The 27,922-nt window shown below is 45.3% G+C and overlaps 1 protein-coding gene across 1 annotated transcript in view; it reads left to right on the top strand.

Moving 5' to 3' along the window:
* LOC143989516 (uncharacterized) overlaps nucleotides 1-27,922 on the top strand; it is a 63,950-nt gene that overhangs the window by 30,118 nt on the left and 5,910 nt on the right. The window contains exon 8 of the mRNA XM_077489653.1: nucleotides 121-652. Within this exon, the coding sequence (XP_077345779.1) occupies nucleotides 121-652 (532 nt within the window). The remainder of the gene's footprint in view (nucleotides 1-120; nucleotides 653-27,922) is intronic.

Consider the following 27,922-nt stretch of genomic DNA (forward strand, 5'->3'; position numbering starts at 1 on the left):
GGAAGTGTTTCCGTTCTAAATCCGGCCTTAATGTGCATAAAAGATCTCACACAGGGAAAGTGGAGTATTCTTGTGGTGAGTGCGGGAAATGTTTTTCACATAAATCAAGACTCTACATACATCAGAGATCTCACACTGGGGAGAAGCCGTTTTCCTGTCCTGAATGTGGGAAATGTTTTGTACAGAAATCAAATCTTGTCACACATCAGAGGTATCACACGGGGGAAAAGCCATATTCCTGTTCTGAGTGTGAAAAATGTTTTGTACTAAAATCAGAACTTGTCTCGCATCAGAGATCTCACACTGGGGAGAAGCCATTTTCCTGCCCTGAGTGCGGGAAATGTTTTTCAGAGAAGTCCAGTCTTTATTATCATCAGAGATTGCACACGGCGGAGAATCCATATTCTTGTCCTGAGTGTGCAAAATGTTTTCTACAAAAATCAGAGCTTATTCAACATCAGGGGTCTCACGCAGGGAAAAGGCTGTATTCTTGTCCTGAGTGTGGGAAATGTTTTTTATATAAGTCCAGTCTTTCTGTACACCAGAGATCTCACACGGGGGAGAAGCCATATTCCTGCTCTGAGTGTGGGAAATGTTTTATACAAAAATCAATACTTAGCATGCATAAGAGGTCTCACACGGGGGAGAAGCCGTATTCCTGTCCTGAGTGTGGGAAATGTTTTTCAAAAATGTTCAATCTTTATAGGCATCAGACATTGTACAAGGGGAGAAGCCACATTCCTGTCCTGAGTGAGGGAATTGTTCCTCACTGAAGTCCTGTCTTCCTGTACATCGGGGATCCCACACAACCCTTGAGGTGTATTAGTGCCTTGAGTGTGGGAAATGTCTTCTATATGAATGTTGCTGGACATCACAGCTCTCATGTAGGGGGGAAAAAAACACACCCTGATATACACAGGGTTGAATTAACATAAGGGCTATTGGAGCTGCATCTCCAGGCCCCTTCCTTAGGATAGGCCCAACCCAGTGGTGTGAGCCACTAATTCTGCCCAGCCTTGCTCTGTGTGCGGTGTACACACGATTGATAATTCAATTGTATAATTTACACTGAAATGTAAAATGCTGGCAGCATTGATATGACAATTGTTAGAGCATTCATCATTGTCAAACTTCCTAAACCCTGATCCACCATCACCTCTGCTGAATGCTGCTGACATTGGGGATGTAAACATACCCTGCCTGCCATCAACCTGTACTGCAAAGGTGAGCAGATGGATGGGGTGTCCACAGCTAAACAGAGAAGGGATTTGAGTTTGAAAGGCAAACATGGCCAACAATGGAATGTGCTGGGGGGGGGGGGGGGCTGGGGTGCAAAGATGAGGATAGAAAAATAGAAAAAAAAAGAAGATATAAAATACAAATATAGAGAAAATAACTTTTTACATATGGTCGCCAGAGCAAGTGTAGTGTTCACTATGGTGACATTGTACTGCTATGGCGGTGATCATGTACAAAGGCTGACTGCTCTGATATCGTATGTCGGTGTCATCAACCATTGTCTCTAAATACCACCACAGCAGTACAATATCACCAGATATGGCTAAGATAAGGCGACTGCCAAAACGCGTCAGTTTTATTGTTTTATTGTCACTTTGATGTACCAATAAACGACACTTCAAGGATTACAGTTTTGCCGGCTCTTCTTACTGCAATATCACCAGACCATTTCTGCCAGTCAATATCCTTAATCCTTATCACACCCAAGGCTGGATCAAGCAGATGTGACAGACTCCGCACGTTCCCATGCATTGCGTGTAAGGCAGCCCCTCCCACTCTTTTGCCGCAATGTGGCTCCACCCACAGTTCGCTATGCGCACCACATTACTACTCTACTAAAACTACCCAAAGGCACCCCCTCTCCCTCTATCTCTAACCCCCCACCCCCCCTCACCCCCTCTCTCTCGCTCCCCCTCACTTTCATCCTTCCTCTCACTCCCACTTTTTCTCACCCCCTCTCTCACTGTCACCTTTCCTCTCATCCCTCTCTCTATTTCATTCTCTCTCTCTCCCCCTCTCTTTCTTCTCTCTCTTGCCCCCCTCTCTCTCGCCCTGCTCCCTCTCTCTCACGCCCCGCCCCCCCCCTCCCTCACCCCCTCTACCTCACCCCCTCTATTGCTCTTGCCCCCTCTCTCTCACCCTTTTTCTCTCACTCCCACCCCCCCTCTTTCACCCTTTTTCTCTCTCTCTCACCCCTCTCTTACCCTTCCTCTCTTTTGCCCACTCTCACTCCCTCTAACGCCCCATCCTCTCCCTTTCTCACCCCCTCTCTCGCCTCCTCTCTCTCATCCCCCTTCTCTCCCTCTCATCCTTTCTAATTCTCTCAACCCCCTCCATCTCTCTCTCTCATCCTCGTCTCTTACCCTTCCTCTCTCTCCCCTCTCTCTCACTCTCAAACCCATTCTCTCTCTCTTACCCCACCTCCCCTTGTCTATCTCTCTCTCTCTCTCCCCCCCCCACCTCTCTCTATCTATTTTCATTTGTTTAAATCTTTTTTTTTTTTAAACAGAAAAATGGAAATTGATAGCAGTAGAAAAATAAAATGGAGTCTCTACCGTTTATTGCCGGAGTACGTTTTGTGGGAAAGCTTTCATAAAGAGCTGCGTAAACTGTTGGCGCTATATAAATCCTGTATAATAATAATAATAATAATAAACTCTTATGCCGCATACACACGACCGGACTTTCCAGCAGAAAAGGTCAGACGGAATCATTCCGTCGGATATTACGATCGTGTGTAGGCTTCATCTGACTTTTTTCTTCAAAAATTCAGATGGACCTAGAAATAGAACATGTTTCAAATCTGTCCGACGGAATCAATTCCTATCAGGAAAACCGTTCGTCTGTATGCTGGTCCAACGGACCAAACACAACGCAAGGGCAGCTATTGGCTACTGGCAATTGAACTTCCTTTTCTAGTCCCGTCGTAGGTCATCACCTTCAAAACGAAGGGACTTTGGTGCGTTCATGTGTGGGCAAGTCCGTTCAGTCAGAAGACCATCGGACCTTTTCTGCCGGAAATTCCGGTCGCGGCATTAGAGGTCTATTATTTCAATTTTTTGGACAAATGTGACATGCATTTGTCTAGCCAAAAGGAAACCAGTGATTGCCTTTATTTTCCTATGATTGACAGTCCATCTCATCTACATGCAATTAATTAAACGGTATTACATATGGTTACTATAGCAAAACTACATACCATCAGCCAGGGCAATAGGTGAGGCAGAAGACAATACATCACCCAAAGAGTTGCAAACAACATCCATGGATTTCAGGTCAATTCTGGTTTCCCATGAATCTGGGCTGAATCCCGCAGCAGAGCCCAGTGCCAGAACAAGTTACAGCACAAGTTCCACTAATCCACCTGCCAGGTGTGCGCTGCACTGTAGCTGGCACAGCTGAGACTGACACACTCAGTGCCCAGCCAGCACAGTTACCCTACCTCCCTGCCTGCCTGCCTGTTCTACATCCCATATGAATTGAAGAGGAGGGAGGCTAAGTCTGATCCACCTCCCATGTCCCCCTGTGCCCGCCCACAACCCCGACGTGCAGCCAATATTGTGCCTGTGAAGGGGTTGTTTGGGCAGGAATTTTAAAGCAGTGTGCCTGATGTCACTTCCTGTGCCTTTGGAGACCAGCAAGCCTCAGGTAAGTGAACTCTCCTCTCTCTCCCTTCCATCAAATCCTTCCTTACACATGATATAGTGATCCTACCTTCCATGTACCATAGTGATTCTTCCTCCCTTCCATGTACCATAGTGATCCTTCCTCCCTTTCATGTACCATAGTGATCCTTCCTCCCTTTCATGTACCATAGTGATCCTTCCTCCCTTTCATGTACCATAGTGATCCTTCCCGCCTTCCATGTGCCATAGTGCTCCTTCCTGCCTTCCATGTGCCATAGTAATCCTTCCCGCCTTCCATGTGCCATAGTGCTCATTCCTGCCTTCCATGTGCCATAGTGCTCATTCCTGCCTTCCATGTGCCATAGTGCTCATTCCTGCCTTCCATGTGCCATAGTAATCCTTCCATGTGCCCTAGTGATCCTTCATGCTTTGCATGTGCCCTAGTGATCCTTTATGCTTTGCATGCGGCCTAATGATCCTTCCTGCTTTACATGTGCCATAGTGATCCTTCATGCTTTACATGTGCCATAGTGATCCTTCATTCCTGCTTTACATGTACCATAGTTCCTGCCTTCCATGTGCCATAGTGATCCTTCTTGCTTTCCATGTACCATAGTGATCCTTCCTGCCTTCCATGTGCCATAGTGATCATTCCTGCCTCTCATGTACTCCCATGTTTCTTCTATGTACCATAGTGATCCCTCCTTCGTTTCTTCCATATACCATAGTGTTACTTCCTGTCTTCCATGTACCATAGTGATCCTTTCTTGCTGTCTTCCATGTACCACTGTGATCCCTCCTTCCTTTCCTCTGTGACGTGGCTCTTCCGGCGGACTGCTGTCTATCTCCGTGGGAGGGGCTGATTTGGTGCCGGCTGCCGGGCAATTTCTTGACTGGACGTCAGCGTCCTGGTGCCCCTCCCCTCTACACTCACGTGGTGTGATGTAGGTCGCGTGCCCGTGGCGGCATATGTGTGTGCCGCGGCCCTGGCGTGGTCCGGGATTCCTTGGGCTCTCCGTTAGATTGGCTTCACAACCCGGATTGAACTGGTCTTCTCCTTTTTCACTAGGCATATTTCTCAGTTTCACTTGTCACTTTTTCTTCTTTCTCTTATATCGGGTGTTTTTGTGATGACCCTTCACTATGGTCTTCCACCTTCACTCCTGGTTAACCACTAGTCTAAATTCTCACTTCATTACTCATTTTAACCAGTCCACCTTCCACTTCACACTATATCATGTTCACATAACAATTTTATTTCATCTTTTGAATTTTCATTTCCCTTACCTCTTTGCCCTAACTTTAGTTTATGCACTAATCACATTTTATTTATCACACCAGGGAGTCCCGATTAGCCGGGGGCGTTGCTCATGCTGGATGCCCTCTTTGGGCACGCCCTCTCAGCTCCCGCTACTGATGCTTTCGGCTGGCCGTTCGGCCTTGACATCATGCTGCCTTGTGCATGTACATTTGTAAATTTGCTTGTCTTATATGGGTTTTTTATTTTTTTTACCAATACCCCTTCTACCTTGACTCAGTACACTTACATAAATCATTTTTCTATTGCAGATAATTCACATGTCTGCTCCTGAAGAGTGGTTTAAAGTGTAGAGCTACTAGATATCGTGTATCTGTACACACCCATCATGATATGTGTTGACATTATTGCTACCTTGATAGGGATTTTAAGAACTATTGACTGTGCAGATGTTATCTCTACAATATATATACCATTTATCAATATTGGTGGACCCCTTTATTTTACTATTAATATTGAAGATTGTAATCATGTTATTACTAGTTTATTTCCAGTTTAGAAATTGGCGCCCTGTTATGGGTGCATTTTTATGTATGTGCAATTCCATGTATGTTAAACATGTTTCTACGCATTTTTAAACAATTTTTATGTTCCACCATACTGTTCAATTTGTCATCACGAGCTTCATATAAAGTCCCACCTTCCCTGTTTACACCTCTGCTGCTTTTTGCTGCATCGGTGTTTGTTTTGTGTACCACAGTGATCTCTCCTTTCTTTCTTCCATATGCCATAGTGTTACTTCCTGTCTTCCATGTACCATAGTGATCCCTCCTTTCTTTCATTCATGAACCATAGTGATCCCCACTTCCTTTTTTCTATATACCATAATAATCCTCTCTCAAATCTCTCTCCTTAAAGTGTTACTAATAGGGATGAGCTGAACACACCCCCCCCCCCCCCCCCCGGTTCGGTTCGCACCAGAACTTTCGAACGGACCAAAAATTTATGCGAACTTTAGAACCCCATTGAAGTCTATGGGACTCGAACGTTCGAAATAAAATGTGCTAATTTTAATGGCTAATATGCAAGATATTATCCTAAAAAGGGTTTGGGGACCTGGCTCCTGCCCCAGGGGACATGGGTCAATGCCTAAAATGTTTTCAAAAACGGACGTTTTTTGGGAGCACTGATTTTAATTACGATTAAAGTGAAAAAAAAGTGAAATATTCCTTTAAATATCGTGCCTGGGGGGTGTCTGTAGTATGCCTGTGAAGTGCCACGTGTTTCCCGTGTTTAAAACAGTCCCTGCACAAAATGACATTTAATGGAAAAAAAGTCATTTACTGTAAAACTGCACTGGCAGTAATGCAGTGGCATTAAATGATTGGTGGAAATGCACACAGACTTTCCTGGCCTGCTTCAGGACATCCTGTAAGCCCGGGTACCTGCCGAAGAACCGCTGCACCACCAGGTTAAGGACGTGAGCCACACAGGGCACATGGGTCAGTTGTCCCTGTCGGAGGGCAGAGATGAGGTTGGTGCCATTGTCGCAAACATTCCTGCATTAAGCTGGCGTGGCATCAACCACCTCTCGGCCTGCCCCTGCAGAGCTCACAAAACATCCGCCCAAGCCGGGAAACTGGCATGGGGACCCGAAAGTGACCTTTTACTCATTGATTCCAGGTCAGCAAGGATAAGGACTCGTGCATGCGCAGTAAGAAACGGGCAGTGAAGCCGCAAGGCTCCAGTGCCTTTTTCCCTCGTTAAGATGGAGGCGCCGGCACCCACGCCGATGGATGGATCAGCCTCGGACGGCCGACATCGAGGGCTCGATGGACAGGTAAGTGTCCTTATTAAAAGTCAGCAGCTACAAACACTGGAACACCCCTTTAGGAATATATAATACTGTATATACACAGAACAAGGCCGTGTTCACACTACGAGCTGTTTCTTGGAGCTGCAGTTCCTCTGAGCTCCACAAGATGGTGAGCTCACCTCTACCCAGACAGGAAGTCTCTATGGAAGACAGGAAGTGATGTCAGGTACAGACAGGAAGTTCTGGGTGAGAGGCGAGTCAGGAGGAAGTAGAGAGGTTGCTGGAAGTGGCAGCAGAGGAGGTAATAAGATCTTATTTTCTATTTACACCCAGTAACCCCCCCCCCCCCCCGTCATGTCCGTCCTCTTCCTCCATAGTCACTGTGATGTCTTTTATCTCCAGCAGATGATGATACACACATATATAGTGTGGGAACCTAGATTAACCCCTTCAGGGGCAGATAGGGTTGACACTTTTTCTTCAAGCCAAACACTTTAGCCACGCTCTGCAATTTTTATTTTTTAAGGGGTGAATGCGATGTAAAGGAGAACTCTGATGTAAGGGCGTGTCTTCTCACCAAAGCTCCCACTTACTTTAGCGTTCCGAGCATTCCTCCCCAAATCAAGGTTCCCAAAGCCCCCCTTACAACGGAGTCCACAGGGCACCCCTTACATCTGAGTCCCCCTTACCTTAGTGTAATCACAGAGATTGGATGGTGAGCTCACTCACCGCAGGATGAAGGCTCAGGCATCAACACCTTACATCCACATTGTATGCTGAGCTTCGAATTTCTAGCCCGCCAAACGCTTTCCTGAGACACAGAACATGGGGGGGGGATTGGAATGTTGGTGGGCAGACAGAGGGGGACGGGTGGGAGGAGGAGGAGCAGATTGAGCCATCTCTCCTCTCCTGCCCATGTATGGGGGTGGGGCACGTGCACACACCTATGTACTTGGTGGTTGTGGTTAAGGATGAGCTCAGGCGTGTTCGCATTTACCATGGACAGAGCCTGCTAGGAAGTCGGCGCAGAGCTGCGCTAATAACAGGCAGTGAGACATTGCCCCGATCTCTGCAGCCGCGCATCGGGGCAATGTCTCACTGCCTGTGATTAGCGCAGCACTGCGCCCACTTCCTGGCCGGCTCTGCACGTGGAGCGTGCGAACACGCCTGAGCTCATCCCTAGTTGTGGTACTCAGTTACTTGGGGAACTGCAGTCCATTCTGAATAATGTGTCCAGTTTTTCAGGTGGTCTGAAACCCGAACACGTGATTCAAAACCCGAACTGTCCGGGTCAATCCTGGACAGGTGGCAACCCTAGGGGTCAGGACATGTCCCCACTTATGGGGCTGGAACATTCTCTTCATTTTGGAGAGGTGTCACCTCCTCACGTTAGCCGTCTCTTGTAACGAGGGATGAGCTTCAGATTCGGGTTGGATTGAAATTTGACCCCAGTTGCCAGGATTTGAATCTTGGGTGAATTTGTGGTCTCCTCAGAAGGACCTTCACTTGGGGTTGCCACCTCATCCCTTTAAACCCAAACACATATTAATTACACAGGTTCTGTGGGTGGTTAAGGTGGCAATTAAACTCACTTGCTGCCTTGCTGCCTTATTAGCCTCAGAACCTGAGACATTCATATGTGTTCGGGTTTAAAGGTATGAGGTGGCAACCCTACCTTCACCCAGTTTTTCATATTGTTAACCACTTAAGCCCCAGACCAATTTGCAGCCAAAGGACCAGGCCCCTTTTTGCGATTCGGCATGGAGTCGCTTTAACTGACGTGCGTGGTTGTGCGACGTGGCTCCCAAATAAAATTGACATCCTTTTTTCCCCACAAATAGAGCTTTCTTTTGGTGGTATTTGATCACCTCTGCGGTTTTTATTTTTTGTGCTATAAACGAAAAGAGCGACAATTTTGAAAAAAAATCTATATTTTTTACTTTTTGCTATAATAAATATCCCCAAAAAATATATAAAAACATTTTTTTTTCCTCAGTTTAGGCCGATACGTATTCTTCTACATATTTTTGGTAAAAAAAAAAAAAAATCGCAATTAGCGATTATTGACTGGTTTACAAAATAGGGGATAGTTTTATGGCATTTTTAATAATTTTTTTTTTTACTAGTAATGGCGGCTATCAGCGATTTTTATTGTGACTGCGACATTATGGCGGACACATCGGACGTTTTTGACACATTTTTGGGACCATTGTCATTTATACAGCAATCAGTGCTATTTAAATGCACTGATTCCTGTGTAAATTACACTGGCAGTGAAGGAGTTAACCACTAGGGGGCAGTGTAGGGGTTATGTGTGACGTTATGAGTTTTTGTTTATTGTAGGGGGCGTGGCCTGGCATGTTATTTTTTGCGCTATAAACAAAAATAGAGCGACAATTTTGAAAAAAATGCAATATTTTTTACTTTTTGTTATAATAAATATCCCCAAAAAATATATATAAAAAATTTTTTTCCTCAGTTTAGGCCGATACGTATTCTTCTACATATTTTTAGTAAAAAAAAAAAAAAAAAATAAAAATAAAATAAAATCGCAATTAGCGATTGACTGGTTTACAAAATAGGGGATAGTGTTATGGCATTTTTAATAATTTTTTTTTTTACTAGTAATGGCGGCGATCAGCGATTTTTATTGTGACTGCGACATTATGGCGGACACATCGGACATTTTTGACACATTTTTGGGACCATTGTCATTTATACAGCAATCAATGCTATTTAAATGCACTGATTCCTGTGTAACTGACACTGGCAGTGAAGGAGTTAACCACTAGTGGGCAGTGTAGGGGCTATGTGTGACGTTATGAGTTTTTGTTTATTGTAGCGGGGCGTAGCCTGGCATGTGACCTCACTGATCGTCCTTCCCTATAAAAGGGAACAGACGATCGGTGACGACCACACTAGGAAGCACGGGGAGAGGTTTGTTTACACAGACCTCTCCTCGTTCTTCAGCTCTGTGACCCGATCGTGGGACACCAGCGGCAATCGGGTCTGCTGCGGCCACGGAGCTCAGGACTGGGTCAGGAGCGCGCCGCCGGCGGCGCGCTCCCGACCCACGGCTGGGCACTTAAAGAGCAACGTACAGGTACGTGCTTGTGCCCAGCCGTGACATTCTGCCGACGTATATGTGCAGGAGGCGGACCTTAAGTGGTTAAAATGATGTTCTCCCAGAGCCCCTCTCACACAATCACAGATTCGATGTTTTTTTGTAGATCTACTTTTTTTTTTTTTTGTAGGCAGCCCGGATTCCTACACTGAGCCTGGGACAATAGCCACCACCGCCTGTGATGGAATTAATTAACTTAAAATCAGAACCCCCGTCACTTCTTTCTGTAGGTACCCCTCAATGTCAGAGTCCCCCTATCTCATCAATGTTTTCCCTATGCATCAGAGGACCCTATACATGAGTTCCCCCATCCCCACAGAGTCTCCCTATCACCACAATCTCTTCCCAAATCAGAGTCCCCAGTGTGTATGCATACCTTTAAAGCTTTCACTGCCTTTTTTTTTTTTTTTTTTTTTGACAAGTTAAAAAACAAAACAAAACAAAAAAAACATTTTAGGCCCAAAGATTGCATAAAACCCCCAAATCTTAATATATTTTCTCCCAAGCAGATACCCTAGAGAATAAAATAGTGCTAGTTCAAATGTTTTAAGTTACAATACAGTAGCGCAAAGTTTCAGTTAAAGTACAATAAATTAGTGTTCAAACAGTTTTCAGTGTTGGAGTCGGCAGGGGACAGATGTAGCATTGGATTGATGCTGTTTCCACCTAAGTAAGTATGATTTAAAAAAAAAAAAAAAAAAGGATTCCCATACTTCCCTTTTAACTTTTTTTATCACAGACATAGGGGACAAAAACTGTGATGATTTTTTAGTGACAGGTTCTCTTGAAAGAGAAACCAGTGGTAGAAAAGACGCCTAATGGCTTACCTGTCCTCCAATGAATTTAGAACGGCGCAGATCAAGCTGCATTTGATTCTTCCTCAGTGATACAAGCCAGGAAACTGACATGGGGACCTGAAAGTGACCTTTTACTCATTGATTCCAGGTCAGCAAGGATAAGGGGAGAAGAGCAGATGCATGCCCACTCGGCTCTCTCCCCTCTACCCAGAGGGTGCCCACTATGCCAGTCCTGGGTACACCGGTGGGCATGCAGACCTTGGGGGCGGCACTACTGGGGGGGGTATTTGGAAGCGATCAGGTGGCTTCCCTGCTACTGGGCTGCTTTCATCTGGCAGTTGGCTTGCAATCTATACACATGCTGCAGCCACCCAGAGTGTGTGTACCCCCCCAGACTGGCTGAAAAAGGGGTTAAATATTGGACTGATGCATGTAAGAGACTAATGAACTGTGTGACATGGTTCCCCTGCATGTGTATCACTTCCTGTGGTTAGGGCATATATTCAGGAGGACCGACCTCGTTGTGCAGAGTCCGGTGTGGGAGCTGCATAGTGAGGACTAGTGCATCATGTGATCTGTTTTTCTGACTGCATTCTCCTTCAATGGGACCCATTCTTTAGGCATACATATGCATGGACTTTGTTGTATGGACTTCTTTATAATGAAGGTATGGGCAGCACCACTAGGGAGTCCACAGCTAATCTATGCATCACTTAATACATGCATAGCCAATCTGTCACATACCTGATGGAAGAGCCTGACACAGTGAGGAAGGCCTCTCTTACACCTCTGACTCAGGGCCCCTGATAGAGCAGACAGGTAGTGCAGAGTGGCATGAGTGTCTGTTGATCTTGCTAGCAGCAGGGCTGGCCGGACTCTCAGAAACGAGCAGGGGAAGACCGTCAGTAGACCACAGAGGAGCAGGTGTGCCGAAAGGACACCAGTGAGCAGGAGACAAGAGCTAGCTGAGACCGTAAGTGGACCAGAGCAGGAGTGCCGAAAGGACACCAGTGAGCAGGAGACAGGAGTGGGCTGAGACATCAGTGGACCAGAGCGGAGCAGGTGTGCCAAAAGGACACCAGTGAGTAGGAGACAGGAGCCGGCTGAGACCGTCAGTGGAGCAGAGCAGGAGTGGCAGATGAACACCAGTGGAATATCGGCAGAGGCTTGCAGCAGGCAGTCCAGCAGCGATGGAGACAGAAGCAGAGTCAGACAAAGCGGATCATACACAGGCAGGCGGATCAGATACAGATGCGTAGACGGGAGTAATGTCAGGATGCACGCCGAGTCGGTAACTGATCAGTAGAGGCAGCAGCAATTGCACAGGCAGAGGGGTGGTCAGAGGCAAGTCGGGATCAATGCAGGCAGAGTTCAGGAGTAGTCAAGACAAGCCGAGTCGGTAACAGTAGTCAGATGCAGAGTAACAGATTGCAGATATGCACGGGAATGTTGTAGACAAGACAGAACTGAAGCATAGCACAGGCTCAGTTTAAATAGCCCGCTTGATACAAGCAACAGATGTGCATGTATGAGCACGTGCACAATTTCTATTAGCATTAATAGGAATAGGCATTAGTGTGTGCCTATACACAGGATGCAGCCTAGAAGAGCCATTCTGTCTGCTGGAATGTTCTTCCTGGCACAATCCAATGTATTGTACAGCCGCGTGTGGGAGGAAATGTTCAATCATTTATATAATGCTTTAGTAAACAAATGTTTTCATTCTGAAGAGAATATGTTTGTGTCCTTTACTGGGAAGGTGAGTATCTATGGTTTAATAAGGTGTAGTCATGGTGTATCATAAAGATATGGGAACTGGGAGTGAAACCACATTTAACCGTATGAAGAGTAGTACAGTAGCCAATTCAGCCTATCCTACCTAAAGGTCATGTACAATTATGTGTGTAAGGAATACCAGGGGAGAAGAAGCCAGCTAACGGAGGCGGGTGACGGCGGTCCTGGAAGTGAGGGAACAGCTTAGTACTTTGTGTTCCCCACTTAGTGGCAGGGCCTCCGTATTGGAGCCCGCTGCGGTACAGGGCCTGCCTAGAGACTGGGCTTGGAGTCACTGTCTGCAAAGGCCTTGCAAAATTAAGTATGGTGCCTTCCCTATGTGCCCAAGGGCAGAATAAAGTGAAAGGTACTACTTGAGACAAGCTGGTCGAGAGGAGTACTTGCTCAGTAACACTTTCTGAAAAGGCTTTGGAGTCATATGTTGGGACAGGTAGGAATAGGCCATATCACTGGCTGGGAGGATGAAGAAGACGACACGGTCCTTCTACAAGGGTGTGCTACCATAATCATATTGGGGCCACCAGCTGGAAAGTGTTAATGTTATGCCATGTACACACAACCGGACTTTCTGGCAGACTAGGTCCGACGGACTTTCGGCGGAGTTCCCGACGGACTTTCCGAACGAACGGACTTGGCCACACACTAGCACACCAAAGTCTGACGGATTTGAGCTTGATGACGTACGACCGGACTAGAATAAGTGAAATAGATAAGAACTACAATCTAGTTCAAGGTTATCTGCTGCTGTTTCTAATTAAAAAGTATAAATGTGCATGCACATTAGAAGTAAACACTCTCTGAGACCCGTTCAGCTCGGGTTCCTTCTAACTTCTGGTTTATTTCTGGGCGGTGTTAATATTTTATACAGAGAGATACGTCATTGCTATGTCAGTCTAATTGGTACATCTCATTGGTTAAAATACAAGAGAAATGGAGAAACTTGATGCTTGAAGTTTGGTTGAAGCTGGTTCTGTTATCTCATATGCATGCTTCTAACACGTGGGATGTAGGGTTCAGACGCTTTCTTTAGGTCCAAACAGAGAGCCAATCTGTATACTACATAATAAGTAAGGAGTTGCATAGAAACATGTATACACATAAGCAAATAGACATTTTCTGATTATCATTATGTACATTACATTCCTTCACATAAGGAAGTTCATAGCCAGTAGCCAATAGCTGCCCTAGTTTTGGTTTTCATCTGTCGGACTAGTATACAGACAAATGGATTTTTTGGACCGGACTCGAGTCCATCGGAAAGATTTGAAACATGCTTTAAATCTAAAGTCCGTCTGATTTTTAGACAGCAAAGGTCCGATGAAGCCCACACACGATTGAATTGTCTGGTGGATTCATTGCGTTGGACCTTTGCTGTCAAAGTCCGGTTGTGTGTATGCGGCATTAGTGTCCATTGTGCTGACACAACGTGCAGGGCTTCTCTGTTGCCCCTAGGGGGTGATACTGCCATTGTAATCTCCCTACAAGTGTATAAGTCATAATACAGTACATACTATCAGAAGAAATTGGTTTAATCTTTATGAACTTTATTGGTGACGAAACAGAATTCCTGTGATCTGTAGCACAATGACAGTTGTCAGTAGACAGTCTGGAGTCTCGGGGGGTACAGATCTCCTTCTCTGCTGGGGTTTGCAGCCAATAAGTATCTACTGTATTTAAAATTGTGAATAAACATGAAGTAACCCAATCTACATGTGCCAATTTCTGCTAGGGACGGCCTGCCTTTTAACCCCTTTGTACAGGATGCGTCCTGGACGACAGATATATTTCCCCACTATTTGGATTGTGGTTCCTTTGTTGAGTACTCAGGGGTTCTCACCCATGCAGGGTAAGAAATTCAAGGGTAATCTGATTGGAAAGGAGGGGATTGGTATGTCCATATTGGGGACAGAGAAATTTGAAGGTTCAAATGATTTTGAAAGGGAGGAACCCCCAAACCCGGACTATGTGGACACTGATCCTGAAGGGTTTAAGCCACATGCAAGGGGTGACTTGAAAAGCAGCAGGTGTCTGTGAGGGAGTGTGGAGGGGTTCACAGCTGTGAGGGAGTGACCTCTCTGGAGTATGGGACTCTGGTTTTGCTGAACTCCTGCAGCTTGTATTGTACCTGAAATAAGTGGTGTTAGGTGTGACCTCAACAAGTCACCTATTTGTCAGGTTATGTTACCGTTTCCCAATTGTTAGTTAGAGTTCTTATCTAAGCAAAGAGACACGGAGGTATTCAGTATTTCTGCTCAGAAGTCCGTGCTTAACTCTGACTCTGACTCTTTATTACTTCTCTTTTATAGACAGAAAAGGGCAAGCATCAGCAATGTAAAAAAAACAACATTTTGCAAAGAAAAAGCAATTCTCCGGGTGTTATCAGCTGATAAGACAATCTTCTGGGCGTAGACTGCTTTTTAGGGCTGATGCGGCCTCTTCTTGATGAGTCCTTATTTTACTGAGAAGGATAAAGACAGACATGTATTTAGTAAGACATACTGTCAACCATTTTGTTTCCACATACCTTAATCCTTACATTTCCCCCTTTGACATCACCCCTCCCTCTTGCCCTGGGTCCACCTGAACAAGTTCTAGTCGGCCTATATCCAGAGTACTCTCCCTGACCGCGAGTTGTCAGAGGGGTATACACCCATCCCCCTGGACAGTACCAACATCTAAAATTCAGGAAGAGTGGCTTTTCTGCTAGATGGGTGATGTCAAGGATCTAAATCCACCTATCTTCACAAAAGTTCCATCTTTTCCGCATCATTTACCTTGGCTTTCTTGCAAAAGCACATGAGCAGTTTAAAGCATGCATAAAAGAAAAATACGAATAAGAGCACCACTATAATCGTCATTGCTGCCTTCTTAACCCAAGAGAATAACCCTGAGAAACTAAAAGTTCCACCAAACGGATCCCAGTCGCGACCAATATTTCGGGCCTTCTCTTGTAAATTCTTTACTTCCGTACGGTGTTGTGCAATGATGTCATAATAGTCAGGTACCTCAATGCTGGTGTTATGTATCCAAGTACAGCACTCATAGTCCTCAGTAGTTTCACAGAGTCCTGTCAGTGCTGCACTCATACTTTCAATTGCTAATTCATGTAATTCTAATTGTTGTCTGATGGCTCTGGTCTCCAGATTTAACTTAGTAATGTCATCAGAGTTTTTCTCCAAAACATCATTAATAATTCCTGTATAGTTATAAGCCCATGCCATGTCCTTCTTCAGGAATATTTCTCTTTTACTACGATACCTGAGGGGATACCTAGGGTGCATGCTAGCTTCTAATAGGTGATCACCTCGTTCATCACCTACTACTCCCATTACTGGTACTAAACTTGCGAGGTAGCACCATCCCTGAGCTCTTCTAGGTATCCAAGTATAACATTTATCCTCACAACAGATATATATACTATTTCCCAGTGCTACTGATCTACTACCGATATTATTTCTATAAAGGGAGGTGTATCCATAAAGAGATAGGTTACTCACTAACCACCTGGTGTTGTTGTCTGAAATATTACCGAGGAACTCAGCTAACGATTGGTGTGTGTGGGTTATACTAGGGTAGAAGACCGTGTTTTTCCCAGGAGTAGCTTTTGGTATGAAAATGGACAAGTTAAATTTGCTGTCTTGGCATTCTCCATTTCCTCCCGTTGTGTTCCCTAGGTTGAAACACCAATCAGGGGAAAAGGCGAGGCCATTTGACTTAAACATTACTGTCTCGCTGGTATTTGTTCTAATTATGTTAATGCTACTGTTAGCAAGATCAGTATAGTTTATAGGAACTGCCATCAGTGGTATACTTGCTGTGCTGGGGTGTAATTTGCTACAAATCCAACATTTCTCATATCCTGACTTCTGGGCATAAGCATATTTAAACTTCAGTAATAACATTTTTTTAGAAAATCCTTCATCCTTGTGTATTTTATTCTGTGAGGTAACCAAACTATTAGCCAGGATTACTGAAACAAAAAGAATAAAAAGATACATGTTGTCATTTGCCAACTGGCTCCTTTTTACAGTGAGAAGCGTGGATCCAGGTAGGTTTCCCTTCCAATTTCACTGAGGTTGCTGTAATCAATAGCACCTGGAAAGGACCTTCAAACCTTGGTTCCAGTGTCTTTCTGGTATGTTTCTTTACATACACATAGTCTCCTGGTTGTAGATCGTGAGTACCTGTGACAGAATTAGGGTCTGGAAGAGAAGAATACACACTCTTGTGGATTTTAGTCAGACGCTGTTGCAACTGTATTACATACGTAGTTAAACTATCACATTGTAATTGCATACTTTGAGGAAAATATAAACCTAATCTAGGTGCACTTCCAAACAGTATTTCATATGGGGATAACCCGGTTTTTCCTGTTGGGGTGTACCTAATAGAGAACAAAGCTAAGGGTAGGCACTCAGGCCATGGTTTGTTCAACTCCTGCATGGCCTTTTGTATTTTCAGCTTGATTGTACCATTTACTCTTTCTACTGATCCTGAACTCTGTGGGTGGTAAGGAGTATGAAAACTTTGTTGAACCCCTAACATTGCCATCACATTTTGCATTATTTCTCCCGTGAAATGTGTCCCCCTATCTGATTCTATTGTTTCTGGGAGACCAAACCTAGGTATCAGCTCAGTAATCAGTTTCTTGGCGGTGGCTTTTGCCGTAGCTGATTTTACAGGATAACTTTCGGGCCAGCCTGAAAATAGGCAGATGCACACGAGAACAAATTCAAAGGGGCTGCTCTTAGGCATTTGTATGTAGTCAATCTGCAGTCTCTGAAAGGGATATTGGGCCCGGACCTGATGTTTACGTGGGGTTTTCACTCTCTGTCCTGGGTTATTAATCAGACAGATTTGGCATGCAGCACAGTAGTTCCTTGCAGTACTACTGAATCCAGGGGCTAGCCATCCTTGGCTTACAATCCTATACATAGAATTGGAGCTGACATGAGTGGGTAAGTGGACAGCCGCTGCCATTGCGGGGTATAGAGAAGAGGGTAGACATATTTTGTCTCCTTCTCTCCATACATTGTCAAGGCCTGGTGCAGCTCCCTCCTTAACCCAACGGTCCTTCTCAATAGCCCCTGCTTGTTCCTGTAGTTCCATTAGCTGCTGCCATGTGGTTTCGGGCATACTCACCTGTACCGTGGCTAAGGTCTCAGGGCTTACTTCCCCTAGAGCTGCCTTCTTTGCAGTTAAATCTGCAAATGCGTTTCCTTTTGCCTCAGTTGTTTTTGCGCTCGTGTGTGCCGCTATCTTCATGATGGCTACTCTTTTAACCTTTTTAAGATTGTTCAGGACTCTTTTGATTCCTTCACCATGTTTAACAGGTGTGCCTGCTGCTGTAAGGTAACCTCTAGCTTTCCATATGTGGCCATAATCATGTGCCACACCGTAGGCGTATGCGGAATCAGTGTAAATGTTCCCTTCTTGTCCCTCTAAGTGTTCTAGGGCTTTCTCTAGAGCGGTTAGTTCCGCTTCTTGTGCCGACATGTGTGCTGGTAGTGACTTTGCCTCAATTACCTGTGTGTCCGTTACCACAGCATAACCTGTGTGATATTTACCTTTGTCATCGGCAAATCTACTACCATCTATGTACAGTGTGTGTTCTGCATTTGCAATGGGTATGTCTGTGACATGTGGGAACCCCGTGGTTTCTTGTTCCATAAGTTGGAAACAATCGTGTTCATCAGATGTTATGTCTTGAAACGAAAGTGTGTCAGAATCCTGAGTATCTTGTGCTGTGTCTACACCATTATCATCATTACTCCCCCCTGTCAAATATGTCTGTAATGGTAAAAGCTGTGCTAAGTTAAAAGAAGTGCATCGCTGAAAGGTAACATTGGGGGGTAGGAGCAAGGTGCATTGTAGACGCAGCTGCCTTGCCATTGATATGTGTTTTGGTTGGACCTGTGACAAGATGGCGTGTATGTCATGTGTGGTATGTACCACTACAGGATTGTCTAAGACAATTTCTGAGGATTTGTCAATGATAATTGACACTGCTGCAACTGCTCGTACACAGGACGGTGATCCTCTAGAGACAGGATCGAGAGCCGCCGAGAAGTATGCTACCGGCCTTTGTTTGATGTGTTGTTGTGTCAACACCCCTGTTGCGTGTCCCGTGATTTCAGCAATGTACAAATGAAATGTTTTGGTATAATCAGGGATCCCGATCGCAGGTGCCGAAATTAGTAACCTTTTTAAGGTGCTAAAAGATTCATGACCTGCTTCTGTGAGTACATAGGGTACTATTTTCAAGCAATCATATAATGGCTGCATCAGAGAACTGGCATGTGGTATCCATTGTCTACAATATGACACCATTCCCAGAAACATACGAAGTTGCTTAAAGTTGCGTGGGACATTCATTTGTCTTATGGCCTGGACTCGGTCTTCAGTGAGGTGTCGAGTACCCTGGGATATACAGTGGCCCAAAAAGACAACCTTTTTCTGACATACCTGTAACTTAGTTCTATTCACCTTGCACCCTTTTTCAGCCAGGAATTGTAACAATGATAGAGTGGCTTTTAAACAAGTATCGTTATCCGGACAACATAACAATAGGTCATCTACATATTGCAACAATACACAAGTGTCAGGTGGTTGCCATTCCCCCTATTTTTACTTTTTAAGGTTTAGTCAGTGGGGCATCGGACAAAAGACCGTCATAACCACTTATGGGTATGGTGTCACGGGATGTCATGTGTGGAGGGACTACTGAATCAGATAACAGACTGCGTGACGCTCCTGTGTCAACCAAACAAGGAATATGTTTACCTTCCACCTTCATCAACATGTGGAGCATTTTGTTCTCTGATTCAGCTAGGACTGGGGCAAGTCATGCGGTCGGATCGTCCCTATCATTGGTACGCCTCTGTCTGTAGTCCCTCGTGTCTCTGTCCGTGTTTCCTTCCTGTTCGTCTTTTATCCTTTTCCTACAGTCTCTTTTTATATGTCCCACCTTGTTGCAGTAATAACAGGTAAGAGGTTTACGGGAGGAATTCCCTCCTTCATTGACCCGGGCAACAGTGTTAACTCCCGGTGTCCTTCTGGGTTTAGTTTCTGCTAAATCAGCCTCTATGCCTTGTGCTTTCTGCAACAATGTTCCTCTGTCCCGTATGGCTCTCCATTCGGGAGTACATGCCTTCAGTTTGTCACCTATTTGGGGTACTAGTCCTTCCATAAACTGTCGATTGAAAGCCCTAATGGTGACGGGTAAGGCTAAATCTAGACCTTCGTCAGCCATCATGCTTTCCATGTTGAGGTAAAATTCTGTAACAGTCTGACCTGGGGCCTGTTTTATGGGCGCTGTCGAACCCCTTTCCTGCTGTTTCCCTTGGCAAAATTCTCGTAACTGAGCAATAAACAGGGGTCTAGAGTCTATATGACGGGGGTGTATTCCTGGTGGATCTGCCGCTGGATCCCCTTGTGGTCTATGTGGAGCAATTTCATTCATAAATTGATTAAACATCGTTAGTGTCATTTTATGTCTACACAAATCTTCCCCATCTTGCCAAGTTGCTTCATGTGTGTCTAGTAATTGTGTCACGAATCTACAGAATGCGGCAGGTTTTGCTACGGGATCAGGAGCATTCTGTATTAATGCCATAAGAGTGTCAGCCGACCAAGGTGTCCATGTCCTCAGAACGACTTGTCGGGTCACTGTAGGTGGCTGTCCTGCTTGACCCGCATTTGGATTATTTACTTGTATTACCCTAGTCCGACTATGGACTGGAGCTACGGGCTCTGGTCTTTGAGCGCCGCAATGCACACATTCCTGTGCCCAGTCTGGGTTCTGGGTACCGCATACTCGGCATACCCACCCTCTTCCTCTTAAGGAAGGATAAAGTTTTGGTCTTTCATTACCTGGTGTGGTGGTGTTATAAGGAGGTGGAGTATCTCCCGTATTTACCCTATCGCCGGGAGCAGAAGGAAGACTTTTGTGTCGGACCTTCATATCCCATCCACCCTTTTCCTGACAATACTCCCATCCCTCCTCTTTAGCCCTGTTGGAAACCTTAATTAAACATTGTATTTGTGATACCCATCTGTTCTGCAGGACCTCCCCCTGTCTGTCTCTCTTTATATTCTCCCAACCTTCTACACTTAGCCCATTTTCTCCATCCATTCCAAATTTCTTGAGAACCCTATTCGTGCCCTGTGCCTTATCCTTCCCATACAACATTGTAATTATGTCTTTAACAGCATAACATTTCTGAGATTCCTCCTGGGGTTTACCATGTGTCTGGCCCATTTTGACAGTCCTGCCTAGGTGGCGTTTGGATCACTTACTAAGTGTCTCGTTGCCTTCTCCTCCTAGGGTGCCAAAATACTAAAAACCTCTCCTAGATGAGATTTCTGAAATCGAATTACCTTATATGCTAGCCAACTGACAAATATTATGACCAGACTGACAGCTACAACATATACAAGCATTCCTTTTGGTGGCCAAACACATATGACTAGATCTCCGGGACTTTGTGGAGACCTTTATTCCCTTCCCATTACCATGGAATCTCTCAGCATTCGTTTCTTATTCCTGCTTTATCGAGGCAGTCAGGACTTATACTTTCAACCCGTTTTTAGGCTCATGAATCAAAAAGCGTATATCAAACTTAAGTGTCGGACCCCCAAAGTACTCTTACGAGTTAAGGGCGCATTCCGTTACCCATTGGGATGATATATGTTTCAATTCACACCATACAAACAGGGCTTATCTCAGTCACAACAGACAGATGACAAGTAGACAGACAAGAAACAACGGTAACATAAGCCAAAATATTAAGTTCAAGACCCGCTTACTACAGAGGTTGGTGTTTACCTGAAGAACAATTCAGACAGATCAGGTGGGCACAAATCTAAGAAGCACAGAGTTTATAAGAAAATAAAGCTTTTCTTACCTGCGCAGGATTTGTCTGTGGTTCTTGATGTGCCCGGCCTCTTTGTTCCGTCCTTATGTTCGTTCGCCTCTTGTAGTTTCTTTCTGCGGGTCCCTGTTCGGGCGCCAGAAATGTTAGGTGTGACCTCAACAAGTCACCTATTTGTCAGGTTATGTTACCGTTTCCCAATTGTTAGTTAGAGTTCTTATCTAAGCAAAGAGACACGGAGGTATTCAGTATTTCTGCTCAGAAGTCCGTGCTTAACTCTGACTCTGACTCTTTATTACTTCTCTTTTATAGACAGAAAAGGGCAAGCATCAGCAATGTAAAAAAAAAAACATTTTGCAAAGAAAAAGCAATTCTCCGGGTGTTATCAGCTGATAAGACAATCTTCTGGGCGTAGACTGCTTTTTAGGGCTGATGCGGCCTCTTCTTGATGAGTCCTTATTTTACTGAGAAGGATAAAGACAGACATGTATTTAGTAAGACATACTGTCAACCATTTTGTTTCCACATACCTTAATCCTTACAGTGGGAACCCTAAACCCCAGTGTGGGACTTAAAGCCCGGCGGTGAGCTATGTTGTATGGTTTTTGTTATACCGGGATTGTGAAGGGTTTGCTTTACTTTTGCTGAATAAAGTTATTTGTGTTTGCCTGTTTTGAAAGACCATAAAATACTATTTAATTTTACAAGCAGCTTTCTGGTGATCATGACACCTTATCACCATCCTAAAATAATACAACAAATACAGTCCACATAATTCTCTACTATCTGTCTACAGAGAAAACGGCATAGCTCATATGACCACATCAATGAGGATGGAGAAGGACTGGGGTCACATGACTGAGAGGATACTAAAACTCACCCTGGAGATCATCTACCTGCTGACTGGAGAGGTGAGGAGGATTCTGGGGGGGTCACATGACTTCACTCTTATCTCTATTAATTAGGGATACACCAACACCACTTTTTTTTTTGCTATGAGTAACAATACTTTTGTTTAAGTACTCGCAGATACCAATTACCAATATCTATTTCCCAAGTCCCCACTGTGCCCCCCTGCAATCCTGTACCACCCTGAGTGCCTGTCTTCCCCCTTCCTGCACACCTGTTCCCCACTGTCCCACCCCCCCCCCCCCCCCCACACACACACAAAACTTTTCCCCACCGTACCTCCTACATACCTGTTCTTCACTGTGCCCCCCCCCCCCGCACACCAGTTTACCTCTGTACTACCTGTTCTGTTCACACCAGAACTTTCGAACACCACAAAAGTTTGAACGCAGATAACGTACCCCATTAAAGTCAAACGTGCCCATTTTGAAGGCTTATATGCAAGTAATTGGGCATACAATGGTTATAGGGGTCCGGGTCCTGCCCTAGTGGACATCTATCACTAAAAAAAAGTTGGGGAAAAACATCATTTTTAAATGAGCAGTGATTTTTGGATAAAGTGAAAGCATACAAATTCCTTTTAATATAGTGCCTTGGGGGTCCCCTTAGTCTACCTGTAAAGTGGCAGATCTGTACCATGTCTAGAATATGCTGCAGCAATAATTGCATTTATAAAGCCAAAAAAATGAAATTTTCCCTGCAAGCTGCCTTTATTTTCCTCAGCAACAGCTGGGGAGCCAGTGTGTATGATGAGGCCACAATGTAGGGCACTGAGAACAAGATTTGAATTTTTTTCAGATACATTCTGGTGTCACTTTGACTTTGTATAAAAGTAATTGGTGCAGAACAATTGGTCTTTGGTTGTTGTGGCCCACCATAACCCTATAGAGAAACTCTATAAAAGCAATGAAAAGTAAGAATTGGCCTTGCTGTAAAAAAATCAAACGGGTGCAGAAAAATGACTCTTTGGGTATCAGGGTGCCTTACCTCTACCCTATAGAGGTGCTCTTGATGAAGGCAAAAAAAATTGCAATGATATGCACCTGTCAAACAGGTGTTGAAAAAATTTGGTCTTTGGGTTTTAATTGTGCCCATGAAACCTATACCAAAAACATTCTTCCAGATGAAATGATTGAACACACTCAAAGCTAGGTCCTGCAGAGATTCCACATCCCAAAAAGACTGGTGGTCAAGGAAGGTTGCCAACCAGTAATCATCATCCTCCTTTGTGCCACATGTTTTTGGGTCCTTTCGCAGGCTTTGAAGCATGAGGATGCCCATGCGCCTCAAATTTGCTGAAGCTTGAGAAGCAGACTCCTCTGGGTCACTCAGGAAGGCAGCATCTGGAACGTCATCCTCCCAGCCACATACTACTCCCTATGGTCCTGGAGTTGGAAAACCATCGCTTACAAATTGACGCATGTCTTCCTCTTCTTCAAAGCCTATGAAAGTGCCAGAATCCTCCACCTCATCCTCCTCCCCACTCTTTCCTGTGTATTCTGTGACATAGGAATGATGGTGTGGGGATAAAGTGGGCCTTGAGAGGAAAAAGGAAGTCCTCCTCTTCCTCCTGCTGCTCTGCCTCCAGTGTCCTGTCCATAATGCCACGCAGAGTCTGCTCCAGCAGTAAGGATGAGCTCAGGCGTGTTCGTATGGTCCATGTGCAGAGCCCGCCAGGAAGTTGGCGCAGCACTGCACTAATCACAGGCAGAGCCCACCAGGAAGTCGGCACAGCGCTGCGCTAATCACAGGCAGTGAGACATTGCCCGATCTCTGCAGCCACGCATCGGGGCAATAAATGCGCAGCTGCAGAGATTGGGCAATGTCTCGCTGCCTGTGATTAGAGCAGCGCTGTGCCGACTTACTGGTGGGCTCTGCACGTGGAGCATGCGAACACGCATGAGCTCATCCCTATCCAGCAGGAACACAATAGGGATTGTGTCACTGATGCATGCACTGTCACGGCTCACCATCCTTGTGGCCTCCTCAAAAGGTGACAATACAGTGCATGCATCCTTAATGATCAGCCATTGGCATGGGGGAAAAAAAGCCAAGAGGAGGGCATGGAGGTGGCGAAGGAGGGGGTAGAAGGTCTGGCATCATCACCACCAGCTGTATGGAGACGTGGGGGCACAACAAGCTGCAGCACTGAGCCCTGTCCTGCATCCTTTCGAATTGCAAGCAGCATCACCCAGTGTGCTGTGAACAAAATATATTGTCCCTGTCCATGCCACGTGTCAGCAGTAAGGTGGATTTTATGGCTGACTGCCTTGCCCAATGATGCCAGAACATTCCCTTCCACGTGATGGAACACCCTTACGTTAAAAGTAGTAAAGACTGGGAACCTGCCATTGTGGTACAGCACATTGTGCAAATTCATGGAAGGGGCAAAATCCACCAGACTGAAAGGCAGTAGGTGGAGAGACAACAGCTTTGACAAGCTTGCATTTAGAAGCTGGGCATGTGGGTGGTAAGGACTGTATTTTTTTTCCCGCTGCACCAGATGGGGCAGAGAAATTTGCCGTCTACAGCTGGTGGTGTATTGCTGGAAGATGTGCTGCTAGAACCTGGGACACCCTGTGCTATACCATCTTCCCTGTCAGTGGAGGCTGCTGAGAGGTAATGACTCAGTATAGCAGGGGCAGACTGAAGTGGGTAAAGAGAAGGAGGAGGGACAGATTTGTGCCCCTTTGTGTGGCTTTTAAGTGCTCTTGCCAACGGGCTGAGTGATTGGGCGTTAAATGCCTTGTTAAGCATGTTGTACCCAAATGGTTGGTGTTTTTGCCACGTTTGATGTGCCTGAGACAGTTTGCAGATAGCAACAGTGCGATCTGCTGCAGATGTGCTGAAAAAGGCCCAGACAGCTGAGCTTTGGGGAGTGGGCCGGGAGATAACAGCTGCAAAATGTGATGGAATAGGGTGGCAGCTCTATACTCTCTTAAAGTCGGCCTCTTTGTGGTTGTGCCACCTCACCTTCAGTTTCCACTTCTGCTCTATCTGGCACCCAAGTCACATCAGTGACCTCATCATCATCATCTCCATCTTCATCATTACCACTGGAGACAACTTGGCAATATGCTGCGGCTTGGGTAACATGAATGCCAATTTGTCTACCAATGTTCCTCTCTCTCTAGACTCATGTTTCTGTCATCCTCAACCTCAGAACCAACATCTGAATCCAGTAATGGCTGGGCATCAACAAGGAGCAAGTGGCTGACGCTGTGGTCAAATAACTCAGCTGACTCCTCAGTGGCTGATGTTGGGGCTATGGCAGGAATAGATGTGGACAAGGAGGCAGATTTATCCACTCTGGCAACTGTAGGGGACTGCACAAGGTTTAGTAAGCCAGTCCACCACCTCCTCTGCATGCTGTGGCTGGATAGCATGGAAAAACTCACTAAACAGAGGAAATTATGCCTGTGGACACATTTTTTGCTGGCACCCTTACAGTGCCAAGGGAACGTCTACCTCTCCTTGTTGTCCTCCCAGACATTATTGGGAGGGAGGGAGCAATTCTTATAAGCAAATGTAAAGAAGAAATTGAAATCTGTACGTAGATGCACTTAAAGTGCACCAAACACCTCTTTACATTGATTAGAGTACTCAAACTACACAGACGCACTCCACGGATAAACTATAATATACTGCAATATAATGCGCCAAATGTACAGTGACGCACAGAACTATATGGCGTTAAACAGGCAGAAATGCACACAAAACTATATTGCGTTAAAATGGCAGTAACGCACACAGAACTATATGCTGTTAAACTGGCAGTAACTCACACAGAAGTAAATGTCGTTAAACTGGCAGTAACGCAATCAAATAGACAGTGTTCAACCGTCCCTACACTGACGTTATCTGAACTGTCCCCACTCTAGCTATACACTAATGTAAAGATTACTGACACAGTCTCGCTACACTACACTGAAGCTATATGAGCTGTCCCTACTCTACAATAATGTATTTATGAATGACACAGTCTCACTACACTACAATGAAACTATCTGAGCTGTCCCTACTCAAGCTGCACACTATGCAAAGGTGAATGCTGGTCCTCCTCACTACACTCACACTTTCCCTAGACTGACACTAAACTAATATTCTACACTGACAATTGAAGCAAAATAGCACCGTATAGCACACTAACTAACTAATAGCACTGGAGCCCTGTTCTATGTCTCTCCACGCCAAAATCACACTGAAAATGGCTGCCATTGAAAGGATACTTTTATACTGTGAGGTGGGAGTGAGCCATGATTGGATAAAGTCATGATGACGGTGTCCAATCATGACTCTGACAGTGCTTTGTGCCCTAATTGGCTTAAGCTTTCACTGCTTCAGCCAATCAGGGCTTGCAATGCACTGTTCAGCTCCGCAATGCATTGTGGTCAGTTCGGGCGTGAACAAACGGTCAAATGACCCATTTGTTCGGCTGTTCGCTGAACGTCCGAACAGCGAAAGTTCGGCCTGAACTTATGCTCGAGCCGAACCGTTTGCCCATCCCTACCTGGGAGGAGGTGGCCTCAACTGAAGAAGAGCAGTGCTGCTGCCTGTCCTCCTGAAATATAAGTATCTGACAGGAGGTGAAGGATGATGATATCATGGCAAGTGGGACTTCCATGCAGGGCATCGGTTGCACCCGCCTCACGGTTCCCTTCCTCATGCCGAACATCCAGCTGCTGGCTTCTCTTCACCCTGGCTCTCTCCTCTTGTGCTTGTGCTGCACTGCAGGCTGGGGATGGAGTGAAGACCCAGCAAGAGCGCGCTCTGATCCTACAGGGATCCCGAGCAGCAGCTGCCCCTGGTTTTAACCACATGTATCTGTCAACGGCGAAGCCCACTGACAGATGAACGAGTCATCGGTTTTTAAGGACACGGCAGGCCCGCTCCTTAACAACCGATGATTGCTGCATTATTTTTTGTACACTTTAGTGACACAAAACTAAAAAGACCTGAACAGAAAGGTGAGGAGAATTCTGGGAGGTCACATGACATCCCTCTTATCTCTATTAATAAAACGCAGACCTGACCAGAGAGATGAGGAGGGTTCTGGGAGGTCATATGACATCATTCTTATCTCTATTAATAAAACGCAGACCTGACCAGAGAGGTGAGGAGGATTCTGGGAGGTCACGTGACATCACTCTTATATCTATTAATTAAAACACAGACCTGACCGGTGAGGTGAGGAGGATTCTGGGAGGTCACATGACATCACTCTTATCTCTATTAATAAAACGCAGACCTGACCAGAGAGATGAGGAGGATTCTGGGATTCTAACATGATATTCCTATTGGTTTTCCAATACAGAGATTTCCTCTTGTGAAGTCAGGTGATCATATGACCATCACAGTACCTCCATGTGACTCCCTAAAACCTGAGAGACACAACATGGAGAAGATTCTAGAAGTCATCAGGAAGATGATGGAGCTGCTGACAGGAGAGGTGAGCGGTGCTGGGAATTCTGGGACATTATCCAGTAACATATATAGCAGAAATCAGTGCAGCGCAAACGGACCCTACATTTAAAAACAATCATTAAAAAACAAGTCCATAAAGAATGTAGATCATGAAGATATCAGGATGTCAACGACTGTGGGAAAGGTGTCCAATACTACATATGCACTTGTTAAGAGAGAGTCCAGCCCATCCACCACAGACAACAGCAGCCTCTTACCTCCTTAATGCAACCAGATAACCGGG

The sequence above is a fragment of the Lithobates pipiens genome, unplaced genomic scaffold (genome assembly GCF_037356315.1).
Source record: "Lithobates pipiens isolate NorthernLeopardFrog02 unplaced genomic scaffold, aLitPip1_a1.2 Scaffold_18, whole genome shotgun sequence".
NCBI lineage: Eukaryota > Metazoa > Chordata > Amphibia > Anura > Ranidae > Lithobates > Lithobates pipiens.